The sequence below is a fragment of the Chiloscyllium plagiosum genome, chromosome 10, assembly GCF_004010195.1.
Source record: "Chiloscyllium plagiosum isolate BGI_BamShark_2017 chromosome 10, ASM401019v2, whole genome shotgun sequence".
Taxonomy (NCBI): domain Eukaryota; kingdom Metazoa; phylum Chordata; class Chondrichthyes; order Orectolobiformes; family Hemiscylliidae; genus Chiloscyllium; species Chiloscyllium plagiosum.
This window is the reverse complement of record NC_057719.1, coordinates 45,440,658-45,464,083: the sequence shown is the minus strand read 5'-3', so window position 1 is coordinate 45,464,083 and position 23,426 is coordinate 45,440,658. Positions and strand designations below refer to the sequence as shown.

At 41.8% G+C, this 23,426-nt stretch overlaps 1 protein-coding gene across 1 annotated transcript; it reads right to left on the bottom strand.

Annotated features, from left to right (window-relative positions):
- Positions 1-600: 600 nt before the first annotated feature.
- Positions 601-18,900, bottom strand: LOC122553601 (prostaglandin D2 receptor-like). The gene is made up of 2 exons (XM_043697648.1): positions 17,246-18,900; positions 601-2,284 (listed from the first exon to the last, which is right to left on the bottom strand). The coding sequence occupies exons 1-2, from the start codon at positions 18,020-18,022 to the stop codon at positions 2,081-2,083; spliced, it is 981 nt and encodes a 326-aa protein (XP_043553583.1). The 5' UTR covers positions 18,023-18,900; the 3' UTR covers positions 601-2,080.
- Positions 18,901-23,426: the final 4,526 nt, after the last annotated feature.

Genomic DNA, 23,426 nt, shown 5'->3' with positions numbered 1-23,426 from the left:
TAGTGAAGAAAGTGTTTAGTATGCTTGCCTTCATTGGTCACAACATTGAGTATAGGAGTTGGGAGGTCATGTTGCAGCTGTACAGGATATTGATTAGGCCACTTTTGAAATATTGCTTGCAATTCTGCACTCCCTCTTATAGGAAGGATGTTGTGAAACTTGAAAGGATTCAGAAAAGATTTACAAGGATGTTGCCAGTGCTGGAGGGTTTGATCTATCGGGAGAGGCTGAAGAGGCTGGGGCTGTTTTCCCTGCAGCATAAGAGGCTGAGGGGTGACCTTACAGAGGTTTATGAAATCGTGAGAGGCATGGATAGAGTAAATAGACAAGGTCTTTTCCCTGGGGTGGGGGAGTCCAGAACTAGAGGGCATAAGTTTAGGTTGAGAGGGGAAAGATTTGAAAGGGACCTAAGGGGCAACTTTTTCGTGCAAATGTTGGTGCATGTATGGAATGAGCTGCCAGAGGAACTGATGGAGGCTGGTATAATTACAACATTTAAAAGACATCTGGTTGGATATATGAATAGGAAGGGTTTAGAGGGATTTGGGCCACGTGCTGGCAAATGGAATCAGATTAATTTAGAATATCTGGTCAGCATGGATGAGTTGGATTGAAGGGTTTGTTTCCGTACTGTACATCTGTATAATTCTATGACACTAAGACAGATTTCCTTCTGCTACAATCCCTCCCCCAGAACCTATTGATGAGGGCACATGAAGACTGGCCACTTTGTTAAAATATTGGAGAGTTATTGACACACAAGTTTACCCTTGTATGACACAAAGCCTTCAGAAAGGAAAGATAAAGGCATGGAAATTGGAGAAAGAAACAAATATGTAAATATAGTGCCTACATAATAACAACAAATATTCTCTAGAATTACGTACGTAAGTATAAGATATAACAAGGACTTTAAACCACATGTAAAGAGCGCACTTACTATTTCACAGAATGTCAAGCACATAGATTCGTCAAAATGAATAATTAAAATATTCATCTATATTATGTGGATGCAATAGTAACATCACTAGTGTAACTATTTGAACATTGAGAAGATTTAAGATTTCCAAATGTCTCTCTGTGACCAGTAAAAATTGAAGCTCTTGTGACAGAACAACCCCATACTGAATTTTACCCTCTTTGTAGCCAGAATCAAGCCTTGCTAGGGCAGTAAAGGGCTGAGATATTTTGCCGAAATTTTGATTTTCTGGATTAGCATTGCTTTTAGTCCCCAGTAAAACTGCATATGAAACGATTATCTCTTAGACAGTCCCTCAGTATTCAGGATGACTTGCTTCCATTCCAGTTTGATGGGTTCTGAGATGATTGAAAAGATTAATACACAATCTGCAGATTTCGCATTTGCAGGACAGGTGGTTCATGAAGGGTTGGGTTATTGGGAGATCTGTGCACCCTGTTGAGTGTCTCGACTTTGCCTACCTATGATCTTGATGAAGTCTTTCAAAGTGCACAGTGCCTTCTCAAATGAATTACATTTTGATAGGTTTGTGGAATTTTTGACCTCTTTAGGGATGCTTTCAGGACATATATCTAAAATTTTCCATTGTCCTCCTGTGAGTCTCCCATCACTACAGAGTTCCAAGTACAGTAGCTGCTTTAAGAATTGAAAGCAGGCTAGAGCTTCAATTTTGTCTACAGATGAATCATAGTGAGAAGGAGCTTAGTCCAGAGTGCCATTTATATTTGAAATTCAGACTGACCTAAAAAATATCAATCAACTTAGAATGACTCTATGTATTAAAGACAAATGTAGGCCCTCAACAGTGCATTCTGGACAGCAGTTAGATGCACTTGATGGTAACAAACATACACGCGTTAAGCACGTAAACCTATCAGAAAACATATCTTGCAATTTCCAAGTGATGTGCAACAAGGATATAATTTAATCGCCATATTAGGTTTCTCTCCTCCAGTTCCAATAGGAAAAGTTTCATTCATAACATTAAAGGTTTTTTTGTTAGGCTATTGGGTTTTGTCACTCATGTCTTACTTGATAGGCCTTTCTGTAATTGGACAAATCAAAGGACAAGACAATAAAAAAATTAGACTAAAGCAGTCTTTAGTGATTTATACTCCAAGATTCCACACGCAGGGTTGGAGGAGAAAACTTGCAACACATGAGAAGTAACTTTCGAAATAAAGAGGTCCTGAAAATGATGAAAACCCATGGGTCAACGATTGAATTCACGGACGCAAGCCTTAGAGCAATCAGATCTCCTTCTTCGCTTTCATCAGGAGCAAAAGCACCAATATATGCCCGGACCTATGAAGATGAAAGAAGGTATGATTTAAGAAACTTTCATTATATGAAGCATCAAATTTAAATGTGCTTGACACCAGGAAATACATTAGATGATGCTGTCTTTTAGATCTTAAGTAATAAAGAAAAGCTGGATTCTAAAATTAATTTATAGAAATAACTGAACAAATTATGACTTGTTGATCCAGAGAAAGGTTATAGATTCAGAACAAGTTTGCAGTGATTTAGGTAGTAACCAGATTCCATGTTTTACTTTTAAACCAAAATGGATTTGAAACAACTCATCATTCTACAAGTGTGACTGGGTGATTAGGCACATTGACTTTCTAAAACCGTTCCAGGATTTATCTTTACTCCTCTTTGATAGGAAACATGAGAAAGAACTTCAAACGGACTCATCATAAAAGCCAGAGATTTTTCCCCAGGGCAGGATTGACTGGCACGAGGGGTCATAGTTTTAAGGTGTTAGGAGGAAGGCATAGAGGAGACATCAGAGGTAGGTTCTTTACATAGAGAGTAGTGAATGCATGGAATGCGTTGCCAGCAGTGGTGGTGGAAGCAGAGTCAATAGGGACATTTAGGTGACTGTTGGACATATACATGGACAGCAGTGAATTGAGGGATGCATAGGTTAGGTTATTTTATTATAGATTAGGAATAATCCTCGGAACAATGTTGTGGGCTGAAGAGCCTGTTCTATGCTGTACTTTCCTTTGTTCTATGTTCTATAACTGATTTTGTTTTGCTTTGTGGAAGCCTCGATTCCTCAAAATTAATAGACTGACATTTTGAGCTTGGAACTACATAGAGACACCCAGTGAAAAACAGACATTTTGAAGGCACCTTTGAGAACTACCCTCACAGGGGACCTTTGCTAAAGGATGACAAAGGGAGATCCCATCTTGAAGAAAATATCTCATCAGTCAGAAAGTAAGTGAAGAAGAGAGAGAAAAAGAGAGATATCTGAAAACAGCTCTTGGTTTGGTGTAAAGAAACTGGGCTGTTAAAAATTCCACATCTGCAGAACTAAAAACCAGGTATTTTCTCTCTTCCAAAATCTTCTGAATTTCTGCTCGATATACACAACAAAACAGCAACTATGCAATAACAGAAAACATTGCAGCTCCTGGATCTGACTTTAAATGTTCATCTTTGCACTTCAACAATAAAGAACTCATCCAACAGGCAACAGGCCCTAACAGAAATGTAATGGGACTGACTCATCTTATAGGTGCAAGTTTTAATCACAATATCAGAAATTTCTGTTAACATCTTTTTATCCCTAAATAAACCTTCAGTAATAACTTGTAATAAATTAACCTTAACCCTGTTTAAACAAAAAGCTTGACAGTTGGTCTTCTTTAACTTGAGTCCTTACAAATAAGAGGGGTTTATATTAGTCTACAGTTCACTGACCACATGGTGGATGCACCCGTTGGGCATGACAGTTATAAAAGGCTAGGGCTAGGTTAGTGACAGAATACAGAGTAAATCATTTCAGATTGAGCTGAGGAGAAATTTCTTCATTCATAGGGTGGTGAACCTATGAAATTCTTTACCACAAAAGGCTGTTTAGGGTAACACACTGAATATGTTTCAGAAAGAGATCAATTTCTAGGAGCTAAAGGGGTCGAGCAGTAATGGCAAAGGAAAGGCATATGGCATTGAGAAAAAGGATCAGACATGATCATGTTGATGGGTGGAGTAGGCACAACAGGCGAAATAAGTTACTCCTGCTGCTATTCATTAAGTATACTGGCATGCTTAAAAAAAGCAAAGACTTTGATTTTGCAGCTTTTATGACCTCACATGTCTAAAAGCATTTCATAGCTGAAAGAATTACTTCAGAGTGTAAAAGGTGACATCACCTATTTTCCTATAAGTTGGTGGTGGTTAAACCTGAAAGTCAGCACATTTTAGGTGGAAGTGCACAGGAGAGGTTGAGAAGCTGGGACTTTTATGGTGACTTCAGGAGGCGCAGGAATTGAACCCATATGGTTGGCATAACCTTATAGTGGAATTCATCTGTCTAGCCAACCATGCTAACCAGTCACTTTTTGGAATGCAATCACAGTTCTAATAGTAAGAGTTACTGAGACTAATTTGCAGACAGCAGATTACCAAACAAGAATATGATAATAGGAGAAACTAAGTCATCCATCTCGTGTTAGTTGAGGGATAAATGAACAGAAGGGAGACAACATGCATGACTTCCTCTTTCAGCTACCTCCTGAATGACCAAAGTCTCTAGAATAAGCCCAGACAACATGGCCATGACACTGACTTCCTACCGTCTTTAATATTTATGTGGATGCCTGGGTGTGTGTGGCGAGTGTGCAAAGTGTAAACTGTGATGCTTGAAGCCTTCCATGACTGATGGGCACCACAGGCACTGGAATGTGGTATCTCCCCTCAAAATGTTATTTTAATTTCAATTTAAGTTTTCTTTGAACTTTTGTTTTTGTTATGATGGACTTGAAGAGCTAGTTCCTCAGTTAATATAAAGAAAAACTCTGAAATGGGACTTGAACCCACCAATTTTTGACATGGCCTGATTTTCCTTGTTACTCAGGAAATCAAGGTTCAAGATGATTTCCATGTTCCATTTGCTGCTAGAGAGGGGGTAAAGGTCATAGCCCCTGATTTTCTATTGGGGACAGACGGTTAAGGGTAGGCTTGGCAGCCAATTAATGGCTGTGGGGCTAGAAACAGAGGCAGCCTGAAAGAGAGATGGTCCAATTTAAATAGAACATGTCAGCCATTACTGCAGCTACCAGCTTACCAATTGAAATGCTGCATACCTTGAAGCTCATCATCAGGAACCTGGGCCACAGTTGCCCTTCAATTTGATGGTGCCAACCTAGAAAATCACTACACAACAGTGAGGAAGAGGAGGACAGTCCTTTGCTCCAAAAATTGGCACAGAGTAAAGCCACCCCCCTACCATCAAAACAGTATTGATTCAAGGTGACGGAGACAGTGAGCAGACAGTGGTGAGAAGGAACTGGGTCCAGTGCAACAAAGGGCTCAATGATCTTACTTGTTCCGTCGAGAGGAATGCAATAGACCCACAAGACAGGCCTCTGAACATTCAATCTCCAGCAGGCACACCTGAGGCTGCATGATACTCCTAAACAGGTGCAAAGTGCTGATGACCTGTCAGTACTGGCACAAGCAGCCTCTAATGAGGCACTGATCACTGAGATCAACAGTTCTTTGTGTCTGCCTATTTTTGCCTTGCGGGAGAACTGGTTTGCAATGCCTATTAAAGTCCCCAATGTTTGGAATAAGTCCATCCTTGTACACAATCACCACCATGGAGGAGGCAGTCAAGGAGATTGCTAGCCAACCATGAGCATGTTAGGGAAGGCGAAATGGGCATCCTTGATGGTGAGCACAAATAGGAAGTGGAATTCTTAGATGGAAGGAATGCCCTGAAACAGGGCAGGCCCATTGAGCTGGCAAGTCAGCAGGGTTCAGGGCTTTGAGTGCATGAATCCCTCAATTGAGAAAGTAGCCAACCTCATGGAAAGCTATACGGGAATGCAGAACTGGCCTGGACTGACAGGGGAGGATGACACATGCATGCTTTGTGAAAGTTGTTGTGGCCACATACCATCTGAACACAGAGAGTGGATGGCCTTTCTGTTGATGGATCCAACTGGCTTCTCATTGGGTTCTTTGACAGGCACTTTGGTGCAATCAATGATACCTCTCACTTTGCCTGAGATGATCCAGTTGTCTGAGATTGAATATCTTGCCCAGCTTTGGCAAACAGGTCATCAGTGGGCTGCAAGATGCATCAGCGTGCAGCTGTTTGTCAGATACCGCTAGGATCTGCAGATAATTCTTTGATGAAGCCAGGGATAAAAATGTTCATGGTTACACTGATCCTGACAGCTACTGGCAATGCACGGTGAGATGAACTGTAAGATGTGAGGTCACCAGTTCTGCCCTTCTTGCAAAGAATGTTGCTCCTCCTCACTGGATCCAAACTCTGAGAATCACAATCCAGCTATTGAGATGGTCTCCCAGTTGTGTTTGGCAGTTGTGCCCCATTCTTTTATGCCCCCTTGATGACAGGTCTTTAGTTGAGGGTCTAGTTGACAAGCCTTTTGTTTCCTGACCACAGAAAGAGGCTCCCCAATGACCAGCCCAACTGCTGTGCTCTTCTTGACTGTCCCCTCGTTCATGTGCTCACCTCATTTGTTGGGGTGGTCTTGACTGGTTCACACATGGATTCACCTCCATGCTACTGAGCAATCCGACCCAGAGTGCAGCTTGTGCATCTCAACCAAAATCTCAACATTCCTTCAATGAGCTCTTTAACAATCTTAAATACACTGGGTAGTGGATTGAACAGGTTCTCATGGCTGGCCACCTGCAAGTCCTCTGCCTTCATAAAACAGACCCATATTAAATGGATAGGGAGCAGTAGACGGTACTTTCAATTTGTTTATGATTCTAGGTGCTGAGAAAGTAAATTATTACCTGCATCATCATCAGCTACCAAATCCACCTTTTGGAAGTTATAGAGAACTAGTTCTGAACTTTGTTATCCCTATTCACCCTCCAGGGTGTCCTGGAAGCAGATTTGGTATCCTGGTAGAGCACTAGTACATTATTGCACTTGGTCACTCAGCTGTTTTACCTGGTTACATAAACACCTTGAGAATCTCTGAATACTTACACAGGTAAATGCTTTTAATCAGTTTAAAAAGCACATCTTTCATTGAACAAAAGTGACCAATTTTGCAGATTTGATTCAATAGTAGTTAGTAAGTTTGCAGATGAGCCAAAATGGGAGGTGTAGCAGACAGCGAAGAACGTTATCTCAGAGTACAACAGGATCAGATTGACCAATGGGCCGAGGAGTGGCAGAGGGAGTTTAATTTAGATAAATGTGAGGTGCTGCACTTGGGAAAGGGAAATCAGGGCAGGACTTATACACTTAATGGTAAGGTCCTGGGGAGTGTTGCTGAACAATGAATTCTTGGAGTGCAAGTTCCTTGAAAGTAGAGTAGCAGGTAGATAGGATAGTGATGAAAGTGTTTAGTATGCTTGACTTTATTGGTCAGAGCATTGAGTATAGGAGCTGGGAGGTCATGTTGCGGCTGTACAGTTCATTGATTAGGACACTTTTGGAATATTGTGTGCAATTTCGGTCTCCCTCTTATATGAAGGATGTTGTGAAACCTGAAAGGGTTCAGAAACGATTTACAAGGATGCTGCCAAGGTTAGAGGATTTGAGCTCTAGGGAAAGGCTGAAGAGGCTGAGGTTGTTTTCCATCGAGTATCAGAGGCTGAGGGGTTACCTTATAGATGTTTATAAAATCAGGAGGAGCATGGATAGGATAAATAGACAAGGTCCTTTCCCTGGGGTAGGGGAGTCCAGAACTTGAAGGCATAGGTTTAGGGTGAGAGGGGAAAAGGGACCTAAGAGGCACCTTTTTCACACAGAGGGTGGTGCATATGTGGAATCAGTTGCCAGAGGAAGTGGTGGAGGCTGGTACAATTACAGCTTTTAAAAGGCATCAGGATGTGTATATGAATAGGAATAGTTTAGAGGGGTATAGGCAAAATGCCGACAAATGGGACTAGATTAGGTTATCTGGTTGGCATGGACAAGTGGACCGAAGAGTCTGCTTCTGTGCTGTACATCTCTATGACTCTAGTTTAAGATATACACATACATTGAATGTTCCCCAAAACCTGCAATTTCATGGTATTGAGTTTGGTCGGGATTGGTACAGAAACTGACTTTGTATCTGAGGGGCCTTTAGCTTATGGTTTCTACAGTGATATGCTCACTGATTACAGATTACAGTACCTCTTCTGATGCATACATCAGAAAATCACACAATTGTAATTCAAAAAATAATGGACTGAAGTTCAAGGGCTGCATATTTGCAATTTCCAGCGTTACATTTCCAGGAATTTCCTATCATGTTATAGAGGCAGAAAAGAAGAATATGTCCAATTTAGTTCCTTGAATTGTTTGTCATTAGGCACACTTTCAGGTCCCTATATAGAGCTGTAAGACCTTGGTCAAAATTAATCAAGTTTGATGTAAAGAATTTTATGCTTTTCTGCGGTCTTTGACTGTTTGCATTTTCTCTTCCCATACTTCAGCAACCTTATCCTTTTCAAAATGACCTGATTGCTACAGAAAATGAAAGGAAGGGACCAAATGTATAAATATTATTTTGCACCAAGGAATCCAACAACAGTAGGGAAATTTGATAACAGAAAACAATCTTAAAGTCTTTTTATCTGAATGCACAAAGCATTTTGAATAAAATTAATGAGTGTAAATATCGACAAATGAGTATGGTTTGGTAGTGATGACTGAGATATAGTTGCAGGGAGACCAGATTTGGAAACTGAATATCTAAGGGTACTCAACGTTTTGGTTGGATAGGCAGGAAGGAAAAGGAGGTGATGGAACTTTACAAAAGTAGTAAAGGAAAAAAATCAGTCTGTAGTGAGAAATGATATCAGCACTGGAGATCAAGATCTAAAAAATATCTTCTTCCCTTCTTTAAGCCAATTTTCCTATATCAATGTTCTCTGGTTATTGACTGTCCAGCCAGTGAAAAATGCATCTCTTTTTTCCTCTTATCAACAGGCCTTATAATTTTGAGCATCTTTATTACATCTCCCTTTAGCTTTACTTGCTTCAAAAAAATGATTCCAACTTTTCTAGTCTCTTCATGTCACAAAACGTTAGCATCCAATTTACTACAATTCAAGGTGGTGGTGGTGTAGCAGGGCTGAGCCCAGAGCTCATCTACTCCTCCCTGTTCTCTTTCTTCTCATCTCGTCACTTTTGCTCTCCTTTTTCCTTTGTTTTCTTTAAAGCTCAGAGTGTGGCAAGTAAGGAGGAAGTATCTGCAGGACAAGCCAGCTGTGGCTCCACCTCAGCCATGTCTCCCGGTGAGCAAGGCTGTGTTTGGACTGAGCCCATCCACTCCAGGCCCTTTTTTTTCTTTTTCTTTTCTTCATCTTCCTCACATTGTAGAGAGACCAGAGTGGTGTCAGTGGGGACTCCTGGTGTGGCTGCAGCAGTAACAGATTGGGGATGCCTAACTGTGCTAGGCCCAGAGCGGGCACACAGTAGAAGTCCTGGAGTCATGTTTGAGACCCCAGCTGATGAAGATGAACTCTACTTAAGTATTTTCTTTTATTCTTTTCTTGTACCTCAACATGGCGCTGGATTTTGGCAACAGAACATTTTTCACTGTATCTCCCTGGATATATGTAACAATAAATAAATCATTTATCATTCATCAAATTCAGTGGGTAATAGAGAAGGTGAATTGAGTGTTGGCCTTTATTTCAAAGGGAATGGAGTATAAAAATAAGCAAGTCTTGCTCTACAAAGTCCTAATTAAACCATACCTAGATTATTGTGAACAGTTTTAGGCCCCTTATTGAAGAAAAGATTTGCTGGCTTTGGGGGTACTTCAGAAAAGGTTCACCAGACTGATTCCAGGTATGGAAGGACTGTCTTATGAGGAGAGGTCAAACAGGTTTAGTCCGTACTCACGAGAGTCAAGAAAAATGAGAGGCAACTTTATTAAAACATTCATAATTCTTTGGGGACTGGTCAGGGTAGATGTGGAAAGTTCCCCTAGTGGTAGAGTCTGGACATAATCTCAGAATAAGGGGTCACCCATTTTTGACGAAAGAATTTCCACCATATCTCTGTCAGAGGGCAGTTAGCCTGTGGCATTCTTTACCATAGAGGATTGTAGAGACTGGGTCTAAGATAGACAGATTTTTGAATAGTAAGGGAATTAATGGTTATAGAGAAAAAGCAGGAAAGTGGAGTTGAGGATTATCAGATTAGCCAGGCAGAGCAGAGCAGACTTGAATCGCAGAGCAGACTAGATGGGCTGAATGATCTACTTCTGCCCACGTGACTTATGGTCTTATCACTGAAATGATCATTACCCAATACAGAATCCAGGATCTGAAACCGGATGAAAGTAGCACTCGCCCAATCAATAAGTAATGTTGAATTTAGAATTTGACACGTCAATTTGTTGGACATAATAAATTTGCTGCCATTTAGTCTACACTGGAAAAACCAGTTCCAAGCTGAATGAATTCCACTTGTTATTTTGTATTCACTGTTTAGTTTGTAACATAACAACAATAACTTACTGTTTTATATTCACAGAAGCAGAACCAAAGACTACAAAAGATCAACTCCATGTCTCAAAGTACTCTAAATCAATGAAGTATTATTTCTGTTGTAATGTAGGAAATTATGCAGCCAATTTGCACACAGCAGATTCCCATGAACAGCTAATGTTATGATGGCTAGGTTGTTTGTTTTTATTATGTTGATTTAGGAATGAGTATGGTGGAAACACTGGGAACATTCCTCTGCTTTTCTCCAAAACAATTCCATGTGATCATTTCTGTGTACCTGAGAAGGAGGGTATAGTTAACATATCATCTGAAAGCAACAGTATAGCACTCCGTCAGTTCGATCTGGAATGTCAACTCAGACATTTCTGCTCAAGTTGTGCAGTGAGACTCAAACCCCAAATGTGTTTGATTCAAATGTGAGAATGTTCACAATTAAGTTACAACTGACATTCAAAAATTGTGAATGGCAAAAGAGCAGACAAATTAATTTCTCATGAAGGCAGTAGAGTCATAGAGATGTACAGCACGGAAACAGGCCCTTCGGTCCATGCCGACCACATATCCCAACCCAATCTCATCCCATCTGCCTGCACCCGGTCCACATTCCTCCAAACCCTTCCTTTTCATATACCCATCCAGAATTGCAATTGTACCAGCCTCCACCACTTCCTCTGGCAGCTCATTCCATACACGTACCACCCTCTGCGTGAAGACATTGCCTCTTAGGTCTCTTATATCTTTCCCCTCTCACCCTAAACCTATGCCCTCTAGTTCTGGACTTCCCCACACCAGGGAAAAGATTTTGTCCATTTATCCTATCCATGCCCCTCATGTTTTTATAAACCTCCATAAGGTCACTCTTCAGCCTCCAACGCTCCAGGGAAAACAGCGACAGCCTCTTCAGCCTCTCCCTATAAGCTCAAATCCTCCAGCCCTGGCAACATCCTCGTAAATATTTTCTGAAACCTTTCAAATTTCACAATATCTTGGAGACCAGAATTGCATGCAATATTCCAACAGTTGCCTAACTAATGTCCTGTACAGCCGCAACATGACCTCCCAACTCCTGTACTCAATACTCTGACCAATAAAGGAAAGCATACCAAACACCTTCACTATCCTATCTACCTGCACTCCAAGGTCTCTTTGTTTAGCAACACACCCGAGGACCTTACCACTAAGAGCATAAGTCCTGCTAAGATTTGCTTTCCCAAAATGCAACACCTCGCATTTATCTGAATTAGACTCCATCTGCCACTTCTCAGCCCATTGGCCCATCTGATCAAGATCCTGTTGCACTCTGAGGTAACCTTCTTCGCTATCCACTACGCCTCCAATTTTGGTGTCATCTGCAAACTTACTAACTATACCTCTTATGCTCACATCCAAATCATTTATATAAAATGATGAAAGTAGTGGACCTAGCACCAATTCTTTTGGCACTCCACTGGTCACAGGCCTCCAATCTGAAAAACAACCCTCTACCACCATCCTCTGTCTTCTTCCTTTGAGCCAGTTCTGTATCCAAATGGCTAGTTCTCCCTGTATACCATGAGATCTAACCTTGCTGACCAGTCTCCCATGGGAAACCTGGTCAACTGCCTTACTGAAGTCCATATAGATCACATCTACCACCCTGTCCTCATCAATCCTCTTTGTTACTTCTTCAAAAAACTCAATCACGTTTGTGAGACATGCTTTTCCACACACAAAAGGCATGTTGACTATTCCTATTCAGTCCTTGCCTTTCCAAATACATGTACATCCTGTCCCTCAGGATTCCCTTCAACAACTTGCCCACCACCGACGTTAGGCTCACTGGTCTATAGTTCCCTGGCTTGCCTTTACCACCTTTCTTAATCAGTGGCACCATGTTAGCCAACCTCCAATCTTCTGGCACCTCACCTGTGACTATTGATGATACAAATATTTCAGTTAGAGGTCCAGCAATCACTTCCCTAGCTAGGGAACACCTGTTCAGGTCCTGGGGATTTAATCACTTTTATGCATTTCAAGACATCCAGCACTTCCTCCTCTGTAATAAAGACATTTTTCAAGATATCACCATCTATTTCCCCACACTCTATATCTTCCATGTTCTTTTCCACAGTAAATACTGATGCAAAATATTCATTTAGTATCTCCCCCATTTTCTGCGGCTCCACACAAAGGCCACCTTGCGATCTTTGAGGGGCCCTATTCTCTCCCTAGTTACGCTTTTGTCCTTCGGATTCTCTTTAACTCTATTTGCCAAAGCTATCTGATGTCCCCTTTTTTGCCCTCCTGATTTTAGCTACTTTAATTATACGCTTTAATTTCAAGGGTTTACAGTTTTAACTATATGATCAAATTCTACCCAAACTATCTAATTTTTTTCATTGTATGGATACTCCATGCAATCCCACATAAAACCCTATATAACAAGATCAGTAGATATTGATGAATATGAAAGGCCTTTCAGCTTCGAATAGCTCCCTATTCTGGAAAATGATACTGTACTTTCATTGCTGTATCTAATTATTTCTTGGTGATTCTTGGGATTCCATTTGCCTTCCCTATTACCTGCTGAACTTGGATGTTAACTTTTTATGCTGGGAAGAGACGAAAGAAACTGGAACTGTTTTCTTCACAACAAAGAAAGCTAAAGGGAGATTTAATAAAGATGCTCAGAATGATGGGGCCTTTTGATAAGAGGAAAAAAAGAAATGCATTTTTCATTGGCATGAGCATCAATAGCTAGAGAGTACAGATTTAGGCAAATTGACTAAAGAACTAAAGGGGTGGAGAAGATCTTTTCTTTGTGCAGCAATCTGTTACGATCCTGCCTTTTCCCCATCATCCTTAATTCCCTTACTGATCAAAAAACTGCTGCTACCTCTGTGTCAATTGTTGATTGCTCGACTTAAAAAGTCTTCCATTGCGAATCTTCCATTGCGAATCTTCCATTGCGAATCTTAAACCTACCTTTTGCAAATTCAGAGCTTGATTTTCACAGTTTAAAGAATTATTCCATATTGACATCTTGCATATAGTTTACAATCTTACATACCTATCCAAAGACAGACCCCACCATTTCATTATCCTCTTTTAGTCTGCCTCTGGGATGGAGTCATTTAATCAGAGGCAATTTCATGAATATTGATAAGGTCATTCTTTAGCAAGTCACAAACATAAGAGGATGCTAAAGTTGTTTTTCCTCTGCTCTTCATGACTCATAAAATGTATCACTTGAGAGAAAAAAATATCACTACCAGCTAAGACAGGAAGCCAAAATCATATTTCTGAATCCACAGATAAATGCCATACATCACATAGTAATCTCTGTATAATAAGAAACAGTTTAACATTGGTTTCAAATCAGGTGATCATCTAATCTGATCTTCAGGATTTTATTCCATGAAATATAACAAACAAGAAAAATGTAAGTGTCGTCATTTATTCCAATAATGTACAACCACGTAATTATTTTTTTCTTCATCATGTTTATGCTGGCTCTCACCCTTTCTGCCCTGGATATACTGATTTATCCTGAGATAATGTCCTTTGCACACAGAATACATTCCACTAAGTCAGCCAAATGTCCACTGTTCTATGTGTAAACCTAAGTAGTGAATGTCATCAGGCTCTTCAACCACAGAAGGACTTCATTGCTCAGTATTCACAAATTCCCTTTCAGAAAGGCACACTGAATCACAACCAAGAGTAAAAATCTACCAATCTTTTGTTCTCCAGGCTACCAACTCCAATTGTCATATCTGTCATTGAAATTATCGAATTGAGCACAGACCAAAAGTCAAAATTCTCTGGACTGTGTAACCAATAGTAATGCTTATGCCAAAGTTTCTGACTGTTGTAGTGCTCCAGCAAAGCTCAATGCAATCAGGAGGAACAACACCTCATCTTCCAACTAGGTATCTTACAGCCCTCAGAACTGAACATTGTGTTAACAACTTCAGAGCATGAACACCTTCCTCCAGGTCTTGCTCTGTATGGATTACTCCCAACACAGCCAACCCATTTTCAACTATTCACACTTCCCATTAGCAGCCATTCAGCACTTGTCTCTCTCCTAGCTTATCAGTAACTCATTTTCTTTTTGCTCCCTCTTTCTGGGCATCATCTCCATATGTTCGACTCATGCCTTTCCCCATGCTGCCCAATACCAGCAACCCCAGGCTCCACCAACCACCGTCATCAGAATAAATGCCACCATTCCCCATCTGCTTCAGTTCTGATGAAGATTCACTGGACTCGAAATGTAAACTGTTTTTCTCTCCACAGATGCTGCCAAACCCAAGTTTCTCCAGCATGCTCTGTTTTTATTTCAGATCTCCAGCAACCTCAGTTTTTATTTTACACTAAGTCTAATTCTGCTGTTCAAACATGAAATAATGTACACCTCGCCATATTCTAGACTTCGAGATTAAGGCTGAACTCAATCTTTTCATTTTTTTTGTCATTGTCCACTAGCTTTCGGATAACTTCTTAACCTGAACCCTTAAATTCATTTGCTCATCAATAGTTTCTAGCTTCTTGCCATTTGGAAATATTTTATCATTTCTTAGATCCAAAATGAATTGACTGACATTTTCAAATGCTGAAAATGATTTGCCACAGTTCTGCACACTTAATCTATCAATGTTCCCTTGCAACGTTCTGCTCCTATCTAGACAATTTACTCTGCCACTTAGTGTTCTCAATAAACCTAGATTAAAAAAAAATCTCTACTCCTTCACATTATTTCTAAATATAGTCAACAATTGATACCCTAGGATTGATTCTTGGTTGACATCGCTAACCATAACTATCAATTTAATGCATACCCATTATCCTGACTCTCTGACTCCTACCTTCTACTCAATTTTCTATCAAAACGAATGTGTTTCCTCATATTCAAATGTGCTCATAATTTTGTTAACTATTTCCTATGTTGAATCTCAAATATCTTTTGGAAATCCACACATTATATCCACTGGCACTACCTTACTTACTATGTTTATTACTGCATCAAAATTAAATCCAATAGATTCATTAACCATGGTTTACTCAATTCAAAGCTGTGCTGGGTCTTCTAGTCAGTTGATAGTCACTGAATTGCCAGTTACTCTGTCTCTAATAACAAATTCTAGAAACTTCGCTATAACAAACCTCAAACAAATTGGCCTGGAAGCTCCTGTCTAACTGTTCCTACCATGAGTGGGAAAAAGATTCAGGAATATCAATAATCCGAATTTCAGAAAGCGCATAACTAGTGGCATGAGGCAAGTAAAGTAGCTAATATAAAGCTAAAAGAGCAATAGGTTTGTACAAAAAAACTGACTAAGATACATTTGAAATGCTGTGCTAACCTTGGTCCTGTGATGGGTGATCTGGAAAAGGTGCAATGGATGCTTGGAGAGTGATTGCCAAAGTAAAAAATCAGAACTGGCACTTATTTATCTGTACTGATGGCAATTTAAATAATTCATGTGCAAACATTTAACAAATATACCAATAGATTTGACAGCCTGGCAGATTGTTCACACACAAATCTGCCAGAAAAAAAATCAATGTTCTAGGATGCATTCCCATGATTGACATCATCATCATCAGTTTGCTTAATGATAATAAGGGACACATGATCTAGAAATATTTGGTGTCAAAAGGAAAGGCTAAATTCCTCCTGCCAAAGATTTTAGCGAAGAGGTTCATATGAGTAATAAACAAGCAATCTCATTTTTAGTCATTCCATTTTTTTTTTCAGTTAACCACAACAACGAAATGATCCATCCCACAGCTATGACAGTTGCCACAAAACATGCTGCGAGCCGTGGAACCCAGCAATTCTTCTGCGAGAAAAGGAAATGTTTTGGGATTTTTTTGTCTTTTTTTTCCTTCTATATCCAGAAATGTCTTCATGCATCACTGAACGGTCTTTTCCATTGTCAAATCATCCGGATTTTTTTTATTATTGTTTAACCTCTATCGGTCCCGTTTCTGAAGCATAAGCGAAACTTGTTTTGGAACAGTCTCCCAGGGTAATACCTGTGACCGTGTGGCGCTGGAAAAGCAGACTGAGACGAGCTCGGATGCCGCCTGACCGGCTGTGCTTTTTCAGCGGCCACACTTTTAGACTCTGATCTCTAGCATCTGCAGTCCTCACTCTCTCCTAATACCTGTGACATCCGAGGAGTCCTTAATCTAAAGATGTAACTCACCTTACTGCATTAAGTACATTTATTAACCTGCCCGCACATTTTCAATGTTACCTTCCAAACAGATACCAGGAAAAATGCAGATTGCCACAATTTTCCAGCCATTGTTATGTAAAACTGCTTCGATTTTTTTTTAAACTTTGTCTCCATCTTCGCTCCTAAAGCTAGTTCTTCCAAATAAACCTGTTGGACGATAACCTGGGCGTTGTGTCATTTTTAACTTTGTCCACCCCATTCCAACACCGGCACCAACTCATCATGTCCATCTACAAAGCCACGGATGCAAGTTAAATGATCTTGTCACCTTCAAAATACTTTTTTCTTGCAGACAATGTTACATTCTACTACATAACTTATCTACCAACATGAGCATGAACCTCTAAAATCTGCGTGGAGTCCGAGCCTTCGCCAGTGTGAAGTCTGTTACAATCGCCCTCGCTTTTTTCCAAGTTTCGCGCCATTTGAAATTGCGAATATGTTGCGTTTATAAAAACGTGCGCTCCGCTGGGTCTGCTGTGTAGCTCGCTCGTTAAGTTTTTTGTTCGCTTGACGGTGTTTTATTTTACAAGTAAACCGCACTAAAACAAAACAGAAAATGAGGTGATCTTACCGTGAGGGGCAGGGAGCAAATGAGAAAGATGATACTCATGAGAACCAAGAGGATGAGATTCTCCATCTCCTCAGAGTGACTGAACTGCCGGCGGGAGCGATTAACCACGCTCAGGTTGGGATTGCTCATCCGCCTTTGTCTCCGGTACATTTTGGTCAAGTTAATAGCAACGGAACTGTTACAGAGTATCACAGCGACGATGAGAGCGGCCATGAGGGTGGCGTACAGCACTGAAAAAGGCGAGTTCGGTTTATTCATGTTAAAGAAGCACCAAGTACCCGGGCAGTACTGCTTTGTGCTCCCAACTCCCAGCAGGGGCATTGAGCAGAACAGTAGGCAGCAAATGTAAACCACCGGCAAAATGAGGACTGCCAGGCGCTTGGTGAAGTGTTCCTGATAAAAGAACGGGTGGCTTATGGACAGCCAGCACTCCAGGGCCATGGCGAACAGGATAAACATTGAGGATAAGCCGAAGAAGGACATGGAGAAGGAGAAGTAGTTACACAGGGTGTTGTTACTCCCCATAGCTTTCAAGGTGAGGTTTGAGGCGTAAGAAGCGAACACCACTGGACTAATGAGGCACTTTCCGAAGAGGTCAGTCAGCACCAGGCCGGTGACGAGGATGTAAAAGACGGACACCTTTTTGCTGTCCCACTTGTGTTTGCCCAGAATGGCCAGGGCGATGGTGTTACCGAGCAGTCCGGTGCTGAACAGCAAGATGCTGGTCACTACTTTGCTGTCCTTTTGGACATTGTGGATATTTTCACAAGATCCCATCGCTTTATTCTTTGTCCGGGGGAGCAGAAGTCGGGAAATGTCTTTGTAAAGAACTTTAAAATAAATAATTAGGTTCCCCCAGCGGTTTGGAGACACTCCGGGTGAGGTCCGGCTTTGGTGTCCGCAGAGTTTCAGATGTTTAGTGTTGGAGGGCGAAAGTCAGACCCAGCTCAGCCCCGTCTCTCCCAACCTAATCCAGCCTGTCCTAACCTAGGTAAAAACAATGACTGCAGAAACCAGATTCTGGATTAGAGTGGTGCTGGTAAAGCACAGCAGTTCAGGCAGCATCCGAGGAGCAGGAAAATCGACGTTTCGGACAAAAGCCCTGGTCTACCCCTACCCAGCTCAGCCCAGTTTACCTTGACCCAGCTCAGCCCAGTCTCTTTTAACCCAATCTCTCCGACCCAGCTCTGCCCAGACACTCCTAACCAAGTCTACCCTGACCCAGCTCTGCCCAGTCTCTTTCTCTCTCTCTCCTAACCTAACCCAGCCTGTCCTAACCAGCTCACCCTGACCCAGGTCAGTACAGTTTGTCCCAGCTCCGGCTATTCCGACCCAACCTAGCCTCACCCAGCTCAGCCCGTCCCGTCCCAGTCCGATATGCCCAGCTCTGCTCACGAGATAAACTTCTCAACTGTGACAATTTCATTCAGCGGGACCATTCTTTTCCACGTTTAGCTGCCTAACACATCGCGTCAACTCCGTCAGGCAGACCCAACACTGAGAGAATGAGTTGCGGAGACGTTTCGTTTGAGCCGAGAGAGCGCTGCCCTTAATGGGAAAGCATCCTTTCCATGAGTCGCAGCTCAGGGCAACACACGCTGGTGCCTTGTGTTGTCCTCCTCCATGGTGTTATATAAAGTCCTCTTCCTCGGAGGTTCCGCGTTATAGTGTTTTTTATTCATTTACGGGAATATGGGTGTGGTCACAGCGCTGACTGGTCGCCTGGCCTAAACAGTTTCAGATAGCTGTGGTTCTAATCAGAGGCAGTGAATACCGCAGATTTCCTTCCCTAGTGAACCGCACGGGGTTTCACAACTATCTGGTAGTAACATAGACACCAGCACCAATAATTACTATTTATTCCAGTTAACTGAAGTAAAATTCCACAGGTGATGTTTGAAGTCAGGACACCCAGTAATGAATTCATGCCATGGGCCCTGAATGTTCCTCAGATCTCCAAACCCAATCCTGTCCAAGAAGAGTTCTGTCTGATTGCAGAATTTGTATCAATTATGTTACTTGATTTAGTTTGACTAAGTTTGTGAGAAGATTTGTAGCTCGGGTGCTTGTTGTTGTGGTTCTGTTCGCCGAGCTGGGAATTTGTGTTGCAGATGTTTCGTCCCCTGTCTAGGTGACATCCTCAGTGCTTGGGAGCCTCCTGTGAAGCGCTTCTGTGATCTTTCCTCCGGCATTTATAGTGACTTGTATCTGCTGCTTCCGGTTGTCAGTTCCAGCTGTCGCAGTGGTCGGTATATTGGGTCCAGGTCAATGTGCTTATTGATTGAATCTGTGGATAAGTGCCATGCCTCTAGGAATTCCCTGGCTGTTCTCTGTTTGGCTTGTCCTATAATAGTAGTGTTGTCCCAGTCGAACTCATGTTGCTTGTAATCTGAGTGTGTGGCTACTAAGGATAGCTGGTCATGTCGTTTCGTGGCTAGTTGGTGTACATGGATGCGGATTGTTAGCTGTCTTCCTGTTTGTCCTATGTAGTGTTTTGCGCAGTCCTTTCATGGGATTTTGTACACTACATTGGTTTTGCTCATGCCGGGTATCAGATCCTTCGTCCTGGTGAGTTGTTGTCTGAGAGTGGCTGTTGGTTTGTGTGCTGTTATGAGTCCTAGTGGTCGCAGTAGTCTGGCTGTCAGTTCAGAAATGTTTTTGATGTACGGTAGTGTGGCTAGTCCTTTGGGTTGTGGCATGTCCTCATTCCATTGTCTTTCCCTTAGGCATCTGTTGATGAAATTGCGGGGGTATCCGTTTTTGGTGAATACGTTGTAGAGGTGTTCTTCCTCTTTTTGCAGTTCTGGTGTACTGCAGTCTGTTGTGGCCCTTTTGAACAGTGTCTTGATGCAACAGTTTGACTAAATTCCAACAATGCCATTCTATTAAATCAACATATTCATACTCACCCTCCTAAATAGCTTTCTCAATCCAAAACGATTTCCAATCCTGCCAATTTAGAACTTCAATACAAGTTACAGAATTCCTAAATTTCATATTCATCCCCCAAGTTACTATATCACAAACAAAATCAGAAATTGCTGGAGAAACTCATCAACATTTCAAGTCAAATGACTTCTTTAGGACAAGTCACTGGGCTTGAAACATTAATTCTGTTCTCTCTCCCTCCACAGATACATCTGGACCTACAGAGTTTCTCCAGCAATTTCCGTTTTTGTTTCAGATTTCTGGCATCTGCAGTTCTTTATTTCATCATTTTAGAATATCACAAGTTGTAAATCCTAAATTACATTCTCATACCTCCCAGGTACATCTTCACTCTAAGCTACATTCTTACCCCATGGGCATTTTCATACTCTTGGGAAGGCAGGTTTTTAAGTGGAGTGGTGGGATGGAAGGAGGTAAACTATAAAATGCTATGGACAGTCATCTCATCACTCACCTGCTTGCTCACAATTTTAAGAATGGCAGGGGTAATATTGGACAATCTTCCTGCCCTAGTCTCCTTTGAAGCTGTTAAGTGGCCACTCCCTGCTTCTGCTGGTGTTTCCACAGGCAGTCTGAGATTACCAATGGGTCAAAAACCTGGTAGTAACACTGCCTGGGCTTCAGCTAGGGAAAAGGGAAGGATGCCTTTTTGCTTTGATCAGAAACACCCTTGCCCCCAAGTTCTCTCTTCCCCTGCTGCACTGCCTGCTTAGCCCCAACTTTGCTGAAGTATTGCAACCTCAGTGGTTGGAAGATGCAGAAAGAAGTCTTGCTTCAAAGTAACTAATAGAATGTAATGGCGATGAATGTGCAGCTGCTTCCACATCTACCCGTGGCTCGCACATGCAGAACATTAAACCCAGCCTTATAAGTTACTTATTTCCAACTGTTATCATTCAACTGTTACATTGTCATAGCAGAGGAGATCAACAAGGACAACATGACATTTCATTCTTAGCATCTGCACATCTTGTGCCATCTGGTAGCTCTACAATGCTCACTCCTTATGTCAGGTGCTACTGAGTACAGAAATATGAGAGTGTGAAGTATTCTTGTAGCATTCTGTTAGCTGGAGATCTTGAACGTTTAGACATGATTCTTACTAACAACAACTATTAGAAGGTTTATGCACAAAACAATAAAGTATATTAGAACTTTATCACAGATATTCAATGTGGTCTGGGCTCTCCAATTCAACAGATGTATTGACCATCAAAGCTTCCTGATGAAGTTAAAAGTACTATGGCAATCAGTCACAGCGTGATTAGTATCATTATATGAGAATGTCATTTGACATGATGTCAGATTTGACTCTGTTGAAGTTACATCCTTGCTTGATCCTAGATATTTGTAGTATTACAACAACTATAATAGAGTCATAGAGATGTACAGCATAGAAACAGACCCTTCGGTCCAACCCATCTATGCCGACCAGATATCCCAACCCAAACTAGTCCCACCTGCCAGCACCCGGCCCATATCCCTTGTTAAGACGGACCCGCAGGGTCCCGTCTTTGCATGTTCTTTCGGAAGGAGAGACTCACACTGGCAACTATGGTTAGACGCAGACAGCCGTTTATTCACAGAATCTTAACTGGTACAACGAATCTACAAGCATGCATTCGTTGGAGAAGGCGTTCTCCCTTCTCGTTCAAACTTGACACAATTATACTTCGCGCTGCCTGGAGTCCCAGGTCAGTTCGCCTTCCCCATTGGTCCATTCATCGGCGCGCACTGGGGATCCGTCCTCCTATTGGCCGCATCGAAGTGCCTGTCCAACTCCTGCTGTGCTTGACAATGGCTCAGCCATCCCCGGGAGCGGTTCCGATCCCGTATTCAATAGTTCATTGTTCCAAGGAATTACTATGCGTCTGACAGGCTAGCCATTTTCAATAGTTTCAGTTTAACTAAATTGACAATTACACTTATCAACTTTAGACTTAAATAGAGACATTCGCACTCAATAGTTACAGGTTCCGATAGAGCAATTCACACTTGTCTAACAGTTACAGATTCCGATCGGTTTCTTTATTAATCCCAAGTTTCGATGGGGCAATTGATACTGGCTGGTATTTACAGGCTCCAAGATTTAATTAACATTATGCATATCCCTTACAAGCCCCAGCCAGGTAGTCATGCAGTCGCCAGCAGCAGCTCGCTTGGCTGTTGTTAACCATTTCAGGGCTGGAACTAGAAGTGTCTGTTACAGAACTAGTGTCACCCTCCCTAGCCCTACATTAAACACCACAGTGAAATCACCCCAACATTCCCTCCCTTGGCCTCTACTGAGGCCACACCAACCCATGTAAACAGTAACGAACGTAAGAGGGCCGAAAGGGGGGAAAATAAACTACATCGGGTGCCACATCTGTTTCACAACATCTTTCCGATAGGAAGGAGACCAGAATTGCATGCAAAATTCCAACAGTGGCCGAACCAATGTCCTGTACAGCCGCAACATGTTCTCCCAACTTCTGTACTCAATACTCTGACCAATAAAGGAAAGCATACCAAATGCCTTCTTCACTATCCTATCTAACTGCGACCCCACTTTCAAGAAGCTATGAACCTTAACTCCAAGGTCTCTTTGTTCAGCAACACTCCCTAGGATCTTACCATTAAATGTATAAGTCCTGCTAAGTTTTGCTTTCCCAAAATGCAGCACCTCGCATTTATCTGAATTAAACTCCATCTGCCACTTCTCAGCCCATTGGCCCATCTGGTCCAAATCCTGTTGTTATTTGAGGTAACCCTCTTCACTGTCCACTACACCTCCAATTTTGGTGTCATCTGCAAACTTACTAACTGTACCTCATATGCTCGCATCCAAATCATTTATGTAAATGACAAAAGGTAGAGGGCCTAGCACCGATCCTTGTGGCACTCCACTGGTCACAGGCCACCAGTCTGAAAAACAACCCTCCACCACCACCCTCTGTCTTCTACCTTTGAGCCTGTTCCGTATCCAAATGGCCAGTTCTCCCTGTATTCCATGAGATCTAACCTCGCTAATCAGTCTCCCATGGAGAACCTTGTCGAACACCATACTGAAGTCCATATAGATCACATCTACTGCTCTGCCCTCATCAATCTTCTTTGTTACTTTTTCAAAAAACTCAATCAAGTTTGTGAGACATGATTTCCCACACACAAAGCCATGTTGACTATCCCAAATCAGTCTTTGCCTTTCCAAATACATGTACATCCTGTCCCTCAGGATTCCCTCCAATGA